Source organism: Cherax quadricarinatus, chromosome 42 (genome assembly GCF_038502225.1).
Source record: "Cherax quadricarinatus isolate ZL_2023a chromosome 42, ASM3850222v1, whole genome shotgun sequence".
Taxonomy (NCBI): Eukaryota; Metazoa; Arthropoda; class Malacostraca; order Decapoda; family Parastacidae; genus Cherax; species Cherax quadricarinatus.
Genome location: NC_091333.1, coordinates 9202423 through 9214913, shown reverse-complemented (window position 1 = coordinate 9214913; position 12491 = coordinate 9202423). Strand labels below are relative to the sequence as shown.

At 39.1% G+C, this 12491-nt stretch overlaps 1 protein-coding gene across 1 annotated transcript in view; it reads right to left on the bottom strand.

The window, feature by feature from the left end:
• Positions 1-675: 675 nt before the first annotated feature.
• Positions 676-12491, bottom strand: part of LOC128695629 (serine/threonine-protein kinase PLK2) — a 122429-nt gene continuing 110613 nt past the window's right edge. The window contains exons 8-10 of the mRNA XM_070093254.1: positions 2393-2552; positions 1918-2167; positions 676-1607 (exon numbers count right to left, since the gene is read on the bottom strand). Of these exons, the coding sequence (XP_069949355.1) occupies positions 1398-1607; positions 1918-2167; positions 2393-2552 (620 nt within the window). The 3' untranslated portion in view covers positions 676-1397. The remainder of the gene's footprint in view (positions 1608-1917; positions 2168-2392; positions 2553-12491) is intronic.

Genomic DNA, 12491 nt, shown 5'->3' with positions numbered 1-12491 from the left:
GAGAAGACTTAAAAATTTAAATTTATTCTTTAAGGTTAAACTCCAATAAGCCCTAAGGACACACCAATTCCAGAAGTTACACATCCAACTGTTCTTTTTAACACACATTCACACATGACTGAAGCAGAGCATACAAGGACGGACTTGCTTCGTGGGTGACAAAAACAAATGTTTCGGCTGCATTTGTTTTCAGAATTTGAAAATGATAACCAAACACTAAATGTGAATGTATCACTTAGTCCATGTTCTAAGCAAGACGTGATTCCTTGATGCCTGCTAGTAAGAGCATTCACTTAGGATTGCACAAAATGTTATTAATTGTAAAATCACATCATGAATGCACATTCTATTTTAATCTTTGAGCAGTGTGAGTTAACGAGATCACTGTCAATTTGATTAATCTTTGTATCTAATTCTCCTAACTTTAGAGAGAATTTATAATGCACAAAGAGGTATTTCACAATATCCTCAGCACAACCACCACACTTTCTTGTGACTTATTTAAATACATGAGAAATTTCTCCCAGTCCTTCTTGGGGTAAATTCCCAGTTTATGTACCACAGTTGTGTGATAAATTATATTTATTAACTTCACCCCTTTTAAACTCTTTGGTAAATATCAGGGGCAACATGAATGAAAAATGAAAAAGGTTATTGGAACAAATCTTCCACATTCACAGTTCCTGACAGTCTTTAGTGTAAAGTTAGCTTTGATAAGTCATCAAAACACTGTGAATGTGGGTATGAAGGCTTTTCTATGCCCTTGACTATCAACATGGGCAGTGATCAGACACATAATTAAACTGTGAGGTAGAGCTTACATGCTCCCAAATCTTAAGTCAATTGGTTTGTAATAATATGTAACAGTAACAGAAATAATGGTCACATGGTAACAGAACTTCTGTGCAGCATAACAAACATGTACAATTTACATTTATTGCATAGTTCAAGGAGCTTGCACATTAAAAGGCTCAGCAACTATAAGTCTCAGGACATCTTAACAGAGTTTACTCTCCTCTATAAAAAAAATATGAAAATAAGCTTGTTAAGATCCCAGGATGAGACTCATGTTTGCTAACTGTCCATTTTCCATGACCCAAGGGTGGAGCAACCAATTCCTTACTACACACCACCAACTACAGACTATCTCAATAATGCCACACAAATGGCAAAAAGCCCCTTTTCTACAAAACTGAACAAACTGTCTTACAATTCAACAACAAAAACTCAGCAACTTTTCAGTACCATCACCAAAATATACAATCTTCACATGACTCAACATTTCAAGACATTCAGTCTTGGAACATGACTGTCTCACTTGGTCCTGTAGGGTACTAATTCATTCTAGTTTCCATCAAATATCCAAAAATAGCTCTGGAACTAGTAAATTCTCTTCTTCAGACTTCTTCTCCATCTAACTCTGCATACTGCCGAAGACAGGACAGAGCATAAACTAAGCGCTCGCGCACCATTGCATCACAGCCAAGTTCGGCAAGTTGAGACAGACGATATGTAAAGGATTGCCTGTCACTGCTGATGAACATGATACTGACATCTGTGCAGTCACCGGCAATCACTATCTTAGTGTGGTCTTTGAAGAAATTAATCTGAAATATAAAATACATATCACAATTTACAAGAAAAATATATTAAAAGGTAAATATTAACGAAATAGTTTAAATGAGCATCTTTCAATGTTTTATGTAAATATGATAATAATAACCACTACTTTATAAATGAAAAAATCATTATCTTGCTGTACTGTACTCTTGTATTAACATAGGCATTATCTTTAAAATTACTACATATAAAAAGAAAAGCTTAACAAGGTTTTCTTGGAGTCACCCTGCCTCAGTGGGAGACGGCCATCACTATTATAAGTGAAAGTAAATGCAGGAAGGAAAAAAAAATACACACCTGGAAGGTTCCATTACTAAGTTGCATAATTATAGATTTAGGAGTGCGATCCCATCTGCGTACGTGAGGTATGACAGACAGTCTTGCTGCCGCGGGCCGTGCTGTTCGAGAATCACCAGCCTCGGTGAGATTTTCTTCCATGTATGTAGCAAAGTAACGGAGCAATTGGTAACGTTCCTGTAGCCACGCAGGCAAGGCACCTGCCTGATGTACAGCAAGCCTTCCAGAAGAGTCTGTAAATTCAACTCGGCTGAAATGGGAAAATAAAATGTTTGAAAAGCGAAGCATTTTGCTATGATAGAGATAAAATCTTTTTAATGGTCATCCAAATTATGTCAACAAACTTATGGCAAGATGGCAATTGAATGAATGAATAGTGAAAGATTTCACTTATTTTTTGGGTCACCCATGCCTTGGTGGGAGATGGACATTGGGGTGTAAAAAAAAAAAGTATGAAAATACAAGGAAGTCCTACTTTTTATCTGGACTGATGCTTATTCGAGTCAGATCATTGAAGAACACACCAACACAGTTGTCCGAGAGTTGATATCCAAAACCATATTTGTTGGAATAATCTATCCACTTTGATATAAAGAGAGGTGTGTGGCTCTGCACCGATGGATTACTGCTCATATCTGTAAAAAAAAAAAAAAAAGAAAGAAAAAAGACGTAAATCATTTCTTTTATGCAGAAGTATACTATCCAAAATCACTAAAAACCATTCATAATAGAGCAAAAAAGTAATGCAAAAGACCTGGGAGTGATAATGTCAGAGGATCTCATTTTCAAAGACCACAACATTGTATCAATCACATCTGCTAGAAAAATGACAGGATGGATAATGAGAACCTTTAAAACTAGGGATGCCAAGCCCATGATGACACACTTCAGGTTGCTTGTTCTATCTAGGCTGGAATATTACTGCACACTTACAGCACCTTTCAAGGCGGGTGAAATTGCTGACCTAGAAAATGTGCAGAGAACCTTCATGGCATACATAACTGCGATAAAACACCTCACTTCCTGGGAACGCTCTAGTTCCTCAACCAATACTCCCTAGAATGCAGGCGGGAGAGATACATGATTATATACACTTGGAAAATCCTAGAGGAATTAGTACCAAACTTGCACATGAAAATCACTCCCTATGAAACCAAAAGACTTGGCGGGCAATGCAACATTCCCCCAATGAAAAGCAGGGGTGCCTCTAGCATAAGTTTCAAAACAATAAGTGTGAGGGGCCCAAGACTGTTCAACTGCCTCCCAGCATGCATAAGTGGGATTACCAATAGACCCCTGGCTGTCTTAAAGAAGGTGCTGGATAAGCACCTAAAGTCAGTACCTGACCAGCCAGGCTGTAGTTCGTACATCGGGTTGCGTGCAGCCAACAGTAACAGACTGGATGATTAGGCCCTGATCCACCACAAGGCCTGATTACAGACCAGGCCACAGGGGCATTTACCCCCGAAACCCTTTCCAGGTATACTCAAGCTATGTACAAATAAACCATACCCCGGCCGGGATTGAACCCGCGTTCAGAGAGTCTCAAAACTCCAGACAGTTGCGTTAGCCACTAGACCAGCTAGCCACAATAAGATTCATCCAACTAGGTATATTTCTACACCATAGGAAGGTTAGCACAGGCACCACTGTGACAACAAATGCATGTTGACGGCAGTGAGGGGACTTGAGCTAGAGTTCGTCACGGCCACGCTAGCTGGAGATTCGTCTGTAAAACTTGCATTTGTGGTCACAGTGGTGCCTGTGCTAACCTTCCTATGGTGTAGAAATATACCTAGTTGGACGAATCTTATTGTGGCTAGCTGGTCTAGTGGGTAACGCGACGGTCTGGAGTTTTGAGACTCTCTGACCGCGGGTTCAATCCCGGCCGGGGTATGGTTTGTTTGCAATCGTGTCATTACGATTTCATGAGTTATGTACAAATAAATTATTGTGTACATTCCTAGGAGGAAATACGTACAGCAATGCTACAATTCATAAAGATATAAAAAAAAACTATCCACATTAATTAGACTAAGCCTATTACAGTAATTCTAATGAAAAATAAATAAATAAATACGTATCTTTATTCACTGCAAGTACATGTACAAGGTATACAGGCCTAGCAGACATCAATAGTTCATTCCAGCACAACACATAGACAACATCAACTTCATTGTGTGTATTAGTGACTACTCTATATGACCAAAATACTCTAGCTATATACTTGTCCAAACTTCCCACTGCTACAGATATCAGTACTAGAACTTAACACACAACTCAGGATATACATAACCATAATATAAACCTAGAAGATGATTGATCATGTTGACCCTGATCTAAACCTCCATAATCTGACACTCAATCAAAACCTACTGGAAAGTAACTGCCTTTATTACACAGCATCACAAGCCAGCACTATCTTAAACAATGCTAAAAGTCTATCATTACTTAACTACAACATCACTATGACTACCTCCTGGCACTCCCTGAATCATTAGAGACACCCTTCTCCTGCATTATTCTTACTAAGACCTGGCTTAAGCAGGACACAATAGGTATCTACCCTCTACCAGGATACACAGCAATTCACAACTGCAGACAAAACCAAGTTGGGGGTGGTATTGCAATCTATTACTCTAACCATTTATCTTTTATTAGCACCACTTGCTTTAGTGATGAATATGGGGAATACATTTTTGCTAATTTTACTGTAAAAAACCTTAAGACACCTATAACAATCGGTGCCATTTACCGGATACCTCGCACAAACATCCCAAATTTCAGTGAGAAATTAAAGTCACTAATAACAAACAGACAAATGAATAAGCACCACCTTCTCTTAGCTGGAGACTTCAACATCAACCTTGGCATACTAGATGATCAGCCTGTAACTGATTTCATCAACAATATGAACAACACACTTCTCATACCAACAATAACTAAACCAACCAGGCTCACTGAGACAAGTGCAACCATAATAGACCACATACGGACCAATATACTAGCCCCCCTTAAATCAGGGATAATCACAGATAGCACTACAGACCACTACCCTACCTTCCTCCTGACAAACATTAGTAAACCACCACTTGAATACAACAGTCTCATTTAGACTCCATGACGAGGCCTTAATAAGGAAGTTCACAGCTGACCTAGAGACTGTTGACTGGCCTCCAGAATTCTCCAAGGCCAATGGTATTGATGACTGGACAGACATTTTTCTTAACAAATTACTTAGACTATACAACAAACATTGTCCTATAAAAACGAAACAGATCACAAACAAACGGCTTGGTTGCCCATGGCTAACCAGCACCATTCTGAAATCCATTGACAAGAAACACCAATATGAAAAGCAACATAGACAGGGATTAATACACAAAGATATTCTTAAACACTATACATCAGTTCTCACCAAATAAAGAAAGCCAAACTATACTACTCCAGTAGATTCACAGACACTAGAGGAGATATTAAAAAAGACCTGGAAAACACACACTCAGATTCTAGGGACCCACAAACTGAAAAAAAACAAGAATATTGTCCTAACTAAACCTAATGAAACACCACTACATCCCACTGACACAGCTAACAAGATAAACGAATTCTTCTCAACCATAGGATCTAATCTCGCCAATAAAATCCCACATACCAATGCCCATGCCGGGGACTACCTAGATGGGAATTTCCCAAATTCCTTCTATCTTGCACCAACTGAGCCCACGGAAGTCACCGAGATCATAAAGTCACTTAAAAATAACTCAGGGAATCTGTCTCATGTCCCACCATTACTGTACAAGCGAGCGGCCCATGTCCTTTCGCATGCTATTTCATTACTTTTTAACAAGTCACTAGAAACTAGCACCTTCCCGAAACTACTCAAGATGGCAAGGGTTACACCAATACATAAAGGTGGTGACCCTACAGACTTAAACAACTATAGGCCAATATCAAACTTACCATTGCTATCCAAAATCTTTGAGAAACTCGTACACAGGAGACTATATTCATTTATAATGGCACAAAACATACTCAACCCCTGCCAATTTGGATTCAGGAAAAATAAAAGCACTAATGATTCAATCATAAAAATGCTAGATCTGCTTTACACAGCATTGGAAAATAAGGAATATCCACTAGGAATTTTTATTGACCTAAGAAAAGCTTTTGACACAGTAGACCACGGCATCCTACTCCACAAACTTGACCATTACGGTATAAGACACTATGTGCTTGCTTATTTTAAATCTTACCTTACTAATAGGTATCAGTATGTCACCATTAAAGACACATCATCAACAACACAGCTACTTGATACTGGAGTTCCGCAGGGAAGTGTCCTTGGTCCCCTGCTCTTCCTCATATACATCAATGATCTTCCAAACGTATCCCAACACCTGAAACCCATTCTCTTTGCTGACGACACGACTTACATCATCTCTCACCCTAATCTTGCCACCCTCAACACCATTGTTAACGAGGAGCTGATCAAAATATAGACTTGGATGACAGCCAATAAACTTACGCTTAACACTGACAAAACCTACTATATTATGTTTGGTAGCAGAGCAGGTGCTGCGCAGCTTAACATTAAGATCGACAACACTCTAATTACCAGACATAATGAGGGCAAATTCCTAGGCCTATACCTTGACAACAACCTGAATTTCAGCACCCATATCCAACACACAACCAAAAAAGTATCCAAAACGGTTGGGATCCTCTCCAAGATACGATACTACGTGCCACAAAATGCCCTTCTCACACTATACCACTCACTTATTTATCCATACCTCACCTATGCTATTTGTGCTTGGGGATCAACTGCAGCAACACACCTAAAGCCAATAATAACCCAACAAAAAGCCCCAGTAAGAATAATCACTAAATCCCATCCCTGGCAACATCCCCCCCCCCCACTCTTCATAGATCTAAACTTACTCCCTGTTCAGTACATCCACACTTACTACTGTGCAATCTACATCTACAGGGCCTTAAACTCCAATATCAACCTTGACCTAAAATGCTTTCTTGATAGTTGTGACAGAACCCACAGGCATAACACCAGACACAAACATCTCTATGACATTCCCCGTGTCCGACTAAACCTTTACAAAAATTCAATGTATGTCAAAGGCCCTAAAATCTGGAACACCCTACCTGAGAACTCTAGAACTGCAGACACATTCATCACCTTCAAAACTACCATTAGAAATCTTATCTCCCTGATACACCCCGTCAACTAACTGCACGAATACCACCTGGTGGTTCACACTTACACTCACTCACCCATTTGACCATAAGCAGAAATATTAATCTCAATCTTAAAATAATGAATCCGGTGATATTCCAATACTGAAACTATGTACTGTGCCAAAACAAAAGCATTCACATTGCTAAACTCACAAACTAGTATTTAGTCACTTAGCCATAATACCAACTTACCTCATAATTTGTAATATTTTAAAATGAAGAATTAAACTAAGTCTGTCCGAAATGCCTAGCCATGCTAGATGTTCTAGTGGTACACTCTGTAATCATTATTTTACTACATGTAAACCACACAATAACCAAATTCTGTAAACTCAGCATTGTAATCCTTATAGAGAATAAACTTTGAATTGAATGACATACAGTGGACCCCCGGATTACGTAGTCATCGGAATTCGCAATATTCGGAACAAGTAACGTTCTTTCATCAAAATATTGGCTTGGTGATCGTCACTGAACTCGGTAGTCATTCATCCCGGACGTGTCTGCGCAGCCCGAGCAGCTCTACACACCATTTACAGCCAGTGTGCCACTGTTTATCAGCCAGTGAGGATGATCCCAAGTATTCAAACGATACATTTTGTATTATTCCATTCTTTTTAGTGCTTGTAACTGCTAATAAGCCATGATGGACCCAAAGAAAGCTTTTAGTGCCAGCCCTTTGGTAAAGAGGATGAGAAACACTACAGAATTCAAGAAAGACATCATTGCAAAACATGAAAGTGGAGCGCGTGTCGCCAAGCTGCTCAGGTTGTATAACAAACCCCATACAACCATCGCTTCTATCGTGGCCAAGAGAAAGGAAATCAAGGAAGCTGTTGTTGCAAAAGGTGCAAATATGCTCACAAAACAGATTGCAAATACTGGAAGATGTGGAGACTTTGTTGTTGGTGTGGATCAACGAAAAAGAATTATCAGGAGATAGTGTTATGCAGTCTATAATTTATGAAAATGCAAGGCAGTTGCATGATGATCTTGTAAAGAAAATACCTGGAACTAATGCTGATATTGGTGAATTTAAGGCTAGCAAAGACTGGTTTGAGATATTTAACCCTCTCAGGGTTTCCGATGTACTGGTACGGCTTACACACCAGGGTTATTGACGTACTAGAAATCTAGTGAAAGAAGGCTGGTAGGCCTAAATATGAAAGAATGGGTCTATGTGGTCAGTGTGCACAGTATAAAAAAAAATCCTGCAGCACACAGTGCATGAAGAGAAAAAAAGATCTGACCGGTTTTTGGTTTAAAACAGCGGCTTTGCAGTGTATTTTCGTATGATATTTATGGTTGTATTCTAGTTTTCCTGGTCTCATTTTATAGAATGGAAGACATATTACAGAAATTGAGATGATTTTGATTAGTTTCATAATGAAAAGTAACTTGAAATTGAGCTCAAAGTAGCAGAAATGTTCGATTTTTACCAAATTTCAAAAGTAAACAAATCATGCCAAGCGTCCAATACATGTCAACTGGCGAGTCTGATATTCTTTCACTAGTGCACTGATATTATTTATACCATTTCTACACTAATGCAGTAGTCTGCATAACAGTAAATCTTCTATTTTTTGTGAGAATAAAAATTCAAATTGGAAAGCAAAATAGATGTAAGAGGGGCATGGGGACGTGACTAATGAACAGAGAAAAGATTATTTTAGTGCCAGGAATGTCTGTCTTGCTTATTCTGGACTATTTGGAAATTGGCATCTTCTGAAATTTGTGTGAAATTATCAAAATTGCCAATTTCTGACCACTTTATTGGATAGTTGAAATCAGTAAATGGATGGTTTCTTGTACTCGCTCGATAGAAAAAATGGAGTTCTAGTGAAATAGATATGATTTTTGTCAACTAGTACACTGAAATTGGCCGAAAACAGGGCTCAGAGTGTGTGAAATCACCAATGCGTCAACATCGTCGAGACCACTAACTTCGTGAGAGCATAATTCCGTAAGTTTTCCCATCAAATTTCTTACTTTTGTCATTATGATCGGGAAAAGATTCTCTATCATTTCATGAGAAAAAATAATTTTTTTTTTTTTTCCAAAATAATTTTCGACCCTGAGAATGAGTTTAGGAGAGGGCCTCTCGACCCTGAAAGGGTTAAGAATCGTAGTGCGATACACAGTGTGATAAGGCATGGTGAGGCTGCTAGTTCTGATAAAAAAGCGGCTTAAAAATATGTTCAGGAATGAAAAAGGTACATAGAAGCTAAAAAATTCAAACCCCAACAAGTGTTCAATTGTGACGAAACAGGCCTCTTTTGGAAGAAAATGCTAGAGGACCTACATTACTCAGGAGGAAAAGGCACTCCCAGGACAAGCCTATGAAAGACTAACTCATGTTTTGTAGTAATGCTAGTGGGAATTCAAAATGAAGCCTTTACTGGTGTATCACTCTGAAAATTCCAGAGTGTTAAGAGAAACAGTGTCATCAAGAGTAAATTGTGTGTGCTGTGGAAGGCAAACAGTAAGGCATGGGTCATGAGGGACATTTTTCCTTTATTTGTTTAATGACATGTTTGGCCCCAGTGTGAAGAAATACCCCCTGGAAAATAAATTGGAACTCAAGTGCCTCCTGGTAATGGACAATGCTCCTGCTCATCCTCCAGACTTGGAAGAGCAAATGGTGCAGGAGTTTCGTTTCATCAAAGTTAAGTTCTTGTTCCCTAATATCACTCCTCTCCTCCAGCCCATGGACCAGCAGGTCATTTCAAATTTCAAAGCAGTGTTTCAAAAGTGCTTTGAAATGACCTCAGACAGTGAATTGACTAAGTGAGTTCTGGAAAGATCACTTCAATATCCTCCACAGCATAAACCTTATAGGTAAGGCTTGGGATGGAGTGACTTCCAGGACTTTGAACTCTGCTTGGAGAAAATTGTGGCCACAATGTGTACAAGAGAAGGATTTTGAAGGGTTTGGGGCTGACCCTGAGGAGCCTATGCCAATTGTTTATTCTCTATAAGGGTTACAATGTGGGGTTTACAGGATTTGGATATTGTGTGGTTTACATGTTATAAAATACTAATTACAGAGGGGGCCACTAGGACATCTAGCATGGCTAGGCATTTCGGGCAGACTTAGATTAATTCTTAACATTAAATCCTTACAGATTATGGTATTAAGGCTAGGCGACTGCATCCTACTCCACAAACTTGACCATTATGGTATAGTGGACCATGCACTTGCACATTTCAAATCTTACCTTATTAATAGGCATTAGTATGTCACCATTAAAGACACAGCATCATCAACATGGCCACTTGATACTGGAGTTCTGCAGGGAAGTGTCCTTGGACCCCTGCTCTTCCTCATTTACATCAATGATCTTCCAAACGTATCCCAACACCTGAAACCCATTCTCTTTGCTGACGACACGACTTGTCATCTCTCACCCTAATCTTGCCACCCTCAACACCATTGTTAATGAGGAGCTGCTCAAAATATCAACTTGAATGACAGCCAATAAACTTACACTTAACACTGACAAAACCTACTATATTATGTTTGGTAGGAGAGCAGGTGTTGCGCAGCTTAACAGTAAGATCGACAACACTAATTGCCAGACAAAATGAGGGCAAATTCCTAGGCCTATACCTTGACAACCTGAATTTCAGCACCCATATCCAACACATATCAAAAAAAGTATCTAAAACAGTTGGGATCCTCTCCAAGATATGATACTACATGCCGCAAAATGCCCTTCTCACACTATACCATTCACTCATTTATCCATACCTCACCTATGCTATTTGTGTTTGGGGATCAACTGCAGCAACACACCTAAAGCCAATAATAACTCAACAAAAAGCTGCAGTAAGAATAATCACTAAATCCCATCCCTGGCAACCCCCCCACCCCACTCTCTATAGATCTAAACTTACTCCCTGTTCAGAACATCCACACTTACTACTGTGCAATCTACACGTACAGGACCTTAAATTCCAATATTAACCTTGATCTAAAATGCTTTCTTGATAGTTGTGACAGGACCCACAGGCATAACACCCTGTCAACTAACTACATAAAAACCACCTGGTGGTTCACACTTACAATCTCTCGCTCACCTATTTGACTATAAGCACAGAAATACATATCTTAATCTTAAAATAATGATTCCTAACTAGTCATAAGTTTGCCTGTGATACTCCAATATAGAAACTATGTATTGTGCCAAAACAAAAGCATTCACATTGCTAAACTCAAAAACTAGTACATGTATTTAGTCACTTAGTGTTTAGTCAACTTACTCCACAATTTGTAATAATTTAGGGTTAGGAATTAATCTAAGTTTGCCCGAAATGCCGAGCCATGCTAGGTGTTCTAGTGGCCCCCTCTGTAATTAGTATTTTATTACATGTAAACCACACAATAACCAAAATCTGTAAACCCCGCATTGTAATCCTTATAGAGAATAGACTTTGATTGATTGATTGATTGACTACGTATACACCCATGAACATATCCTCCTCACAAGAACACTGAAGGATTGACAACCGTATGTAGTGTATCTTGAGTTGGGTAACATTTGAACGTGGGAGTGAATAGGAGAGAAGGAGATAGATGGGTGGGAGTTCAGTTGCTACCTGCCCCTACACATCACCCCATTTCTCCCACAACACTTAACTACAGCATAAGAGAAAATGATGTACGTATGTAAAAAACAAGGGGCTAGTAACTCCTCCTCCTGTATAAATTACTACATGTAAAAAGAAAAAAAATGCTTTTCTTTTTGGGTCACCCTGCCTCAGAGGGAGACAGCCGGTACATTAAAAAAAAACACTAGCAAGGGGTGTGTGTGTGTGCAGTCTACTTGGCGAGGCAGTACAAGCATAGTATGTACTCTGTGCCTCGCGCCTTCTCACAGATAAGGCACAAGGCATTTACGCTGATTTACTTCGAGATATTGGCCCAAAATGCAGGCTGATCTCCGGACTCCAGGGGGAAAAAAATCTGAGAAAATTGCTTTCGTTTCAGTGTTTTCCTTACGAAATTAGTGATCTAGTGCAGCCAGCCTCACAAACACTCCATTTTCTCTTAAAAAATAAGGCCTCAGAAGGGCAAGAATGGGAAGATATGGTCAGAGCGATAATTACTTTTTACCTCGGGAGTGGCCGCCACCACTCGTCACATAATGACATTCATTCTGGAGTATATATCATGTTTTTACAATTTATATTGTTTATTATGTCATATTAGATCAATTGTGGTTGATAAATAAGCTGTAGAGTTGATATTAGCGTTATATTGAAGTATTTTCTCCTGCCTCCTGAGAGCCAGGAATTCCGCTGGAATGGATTAATGG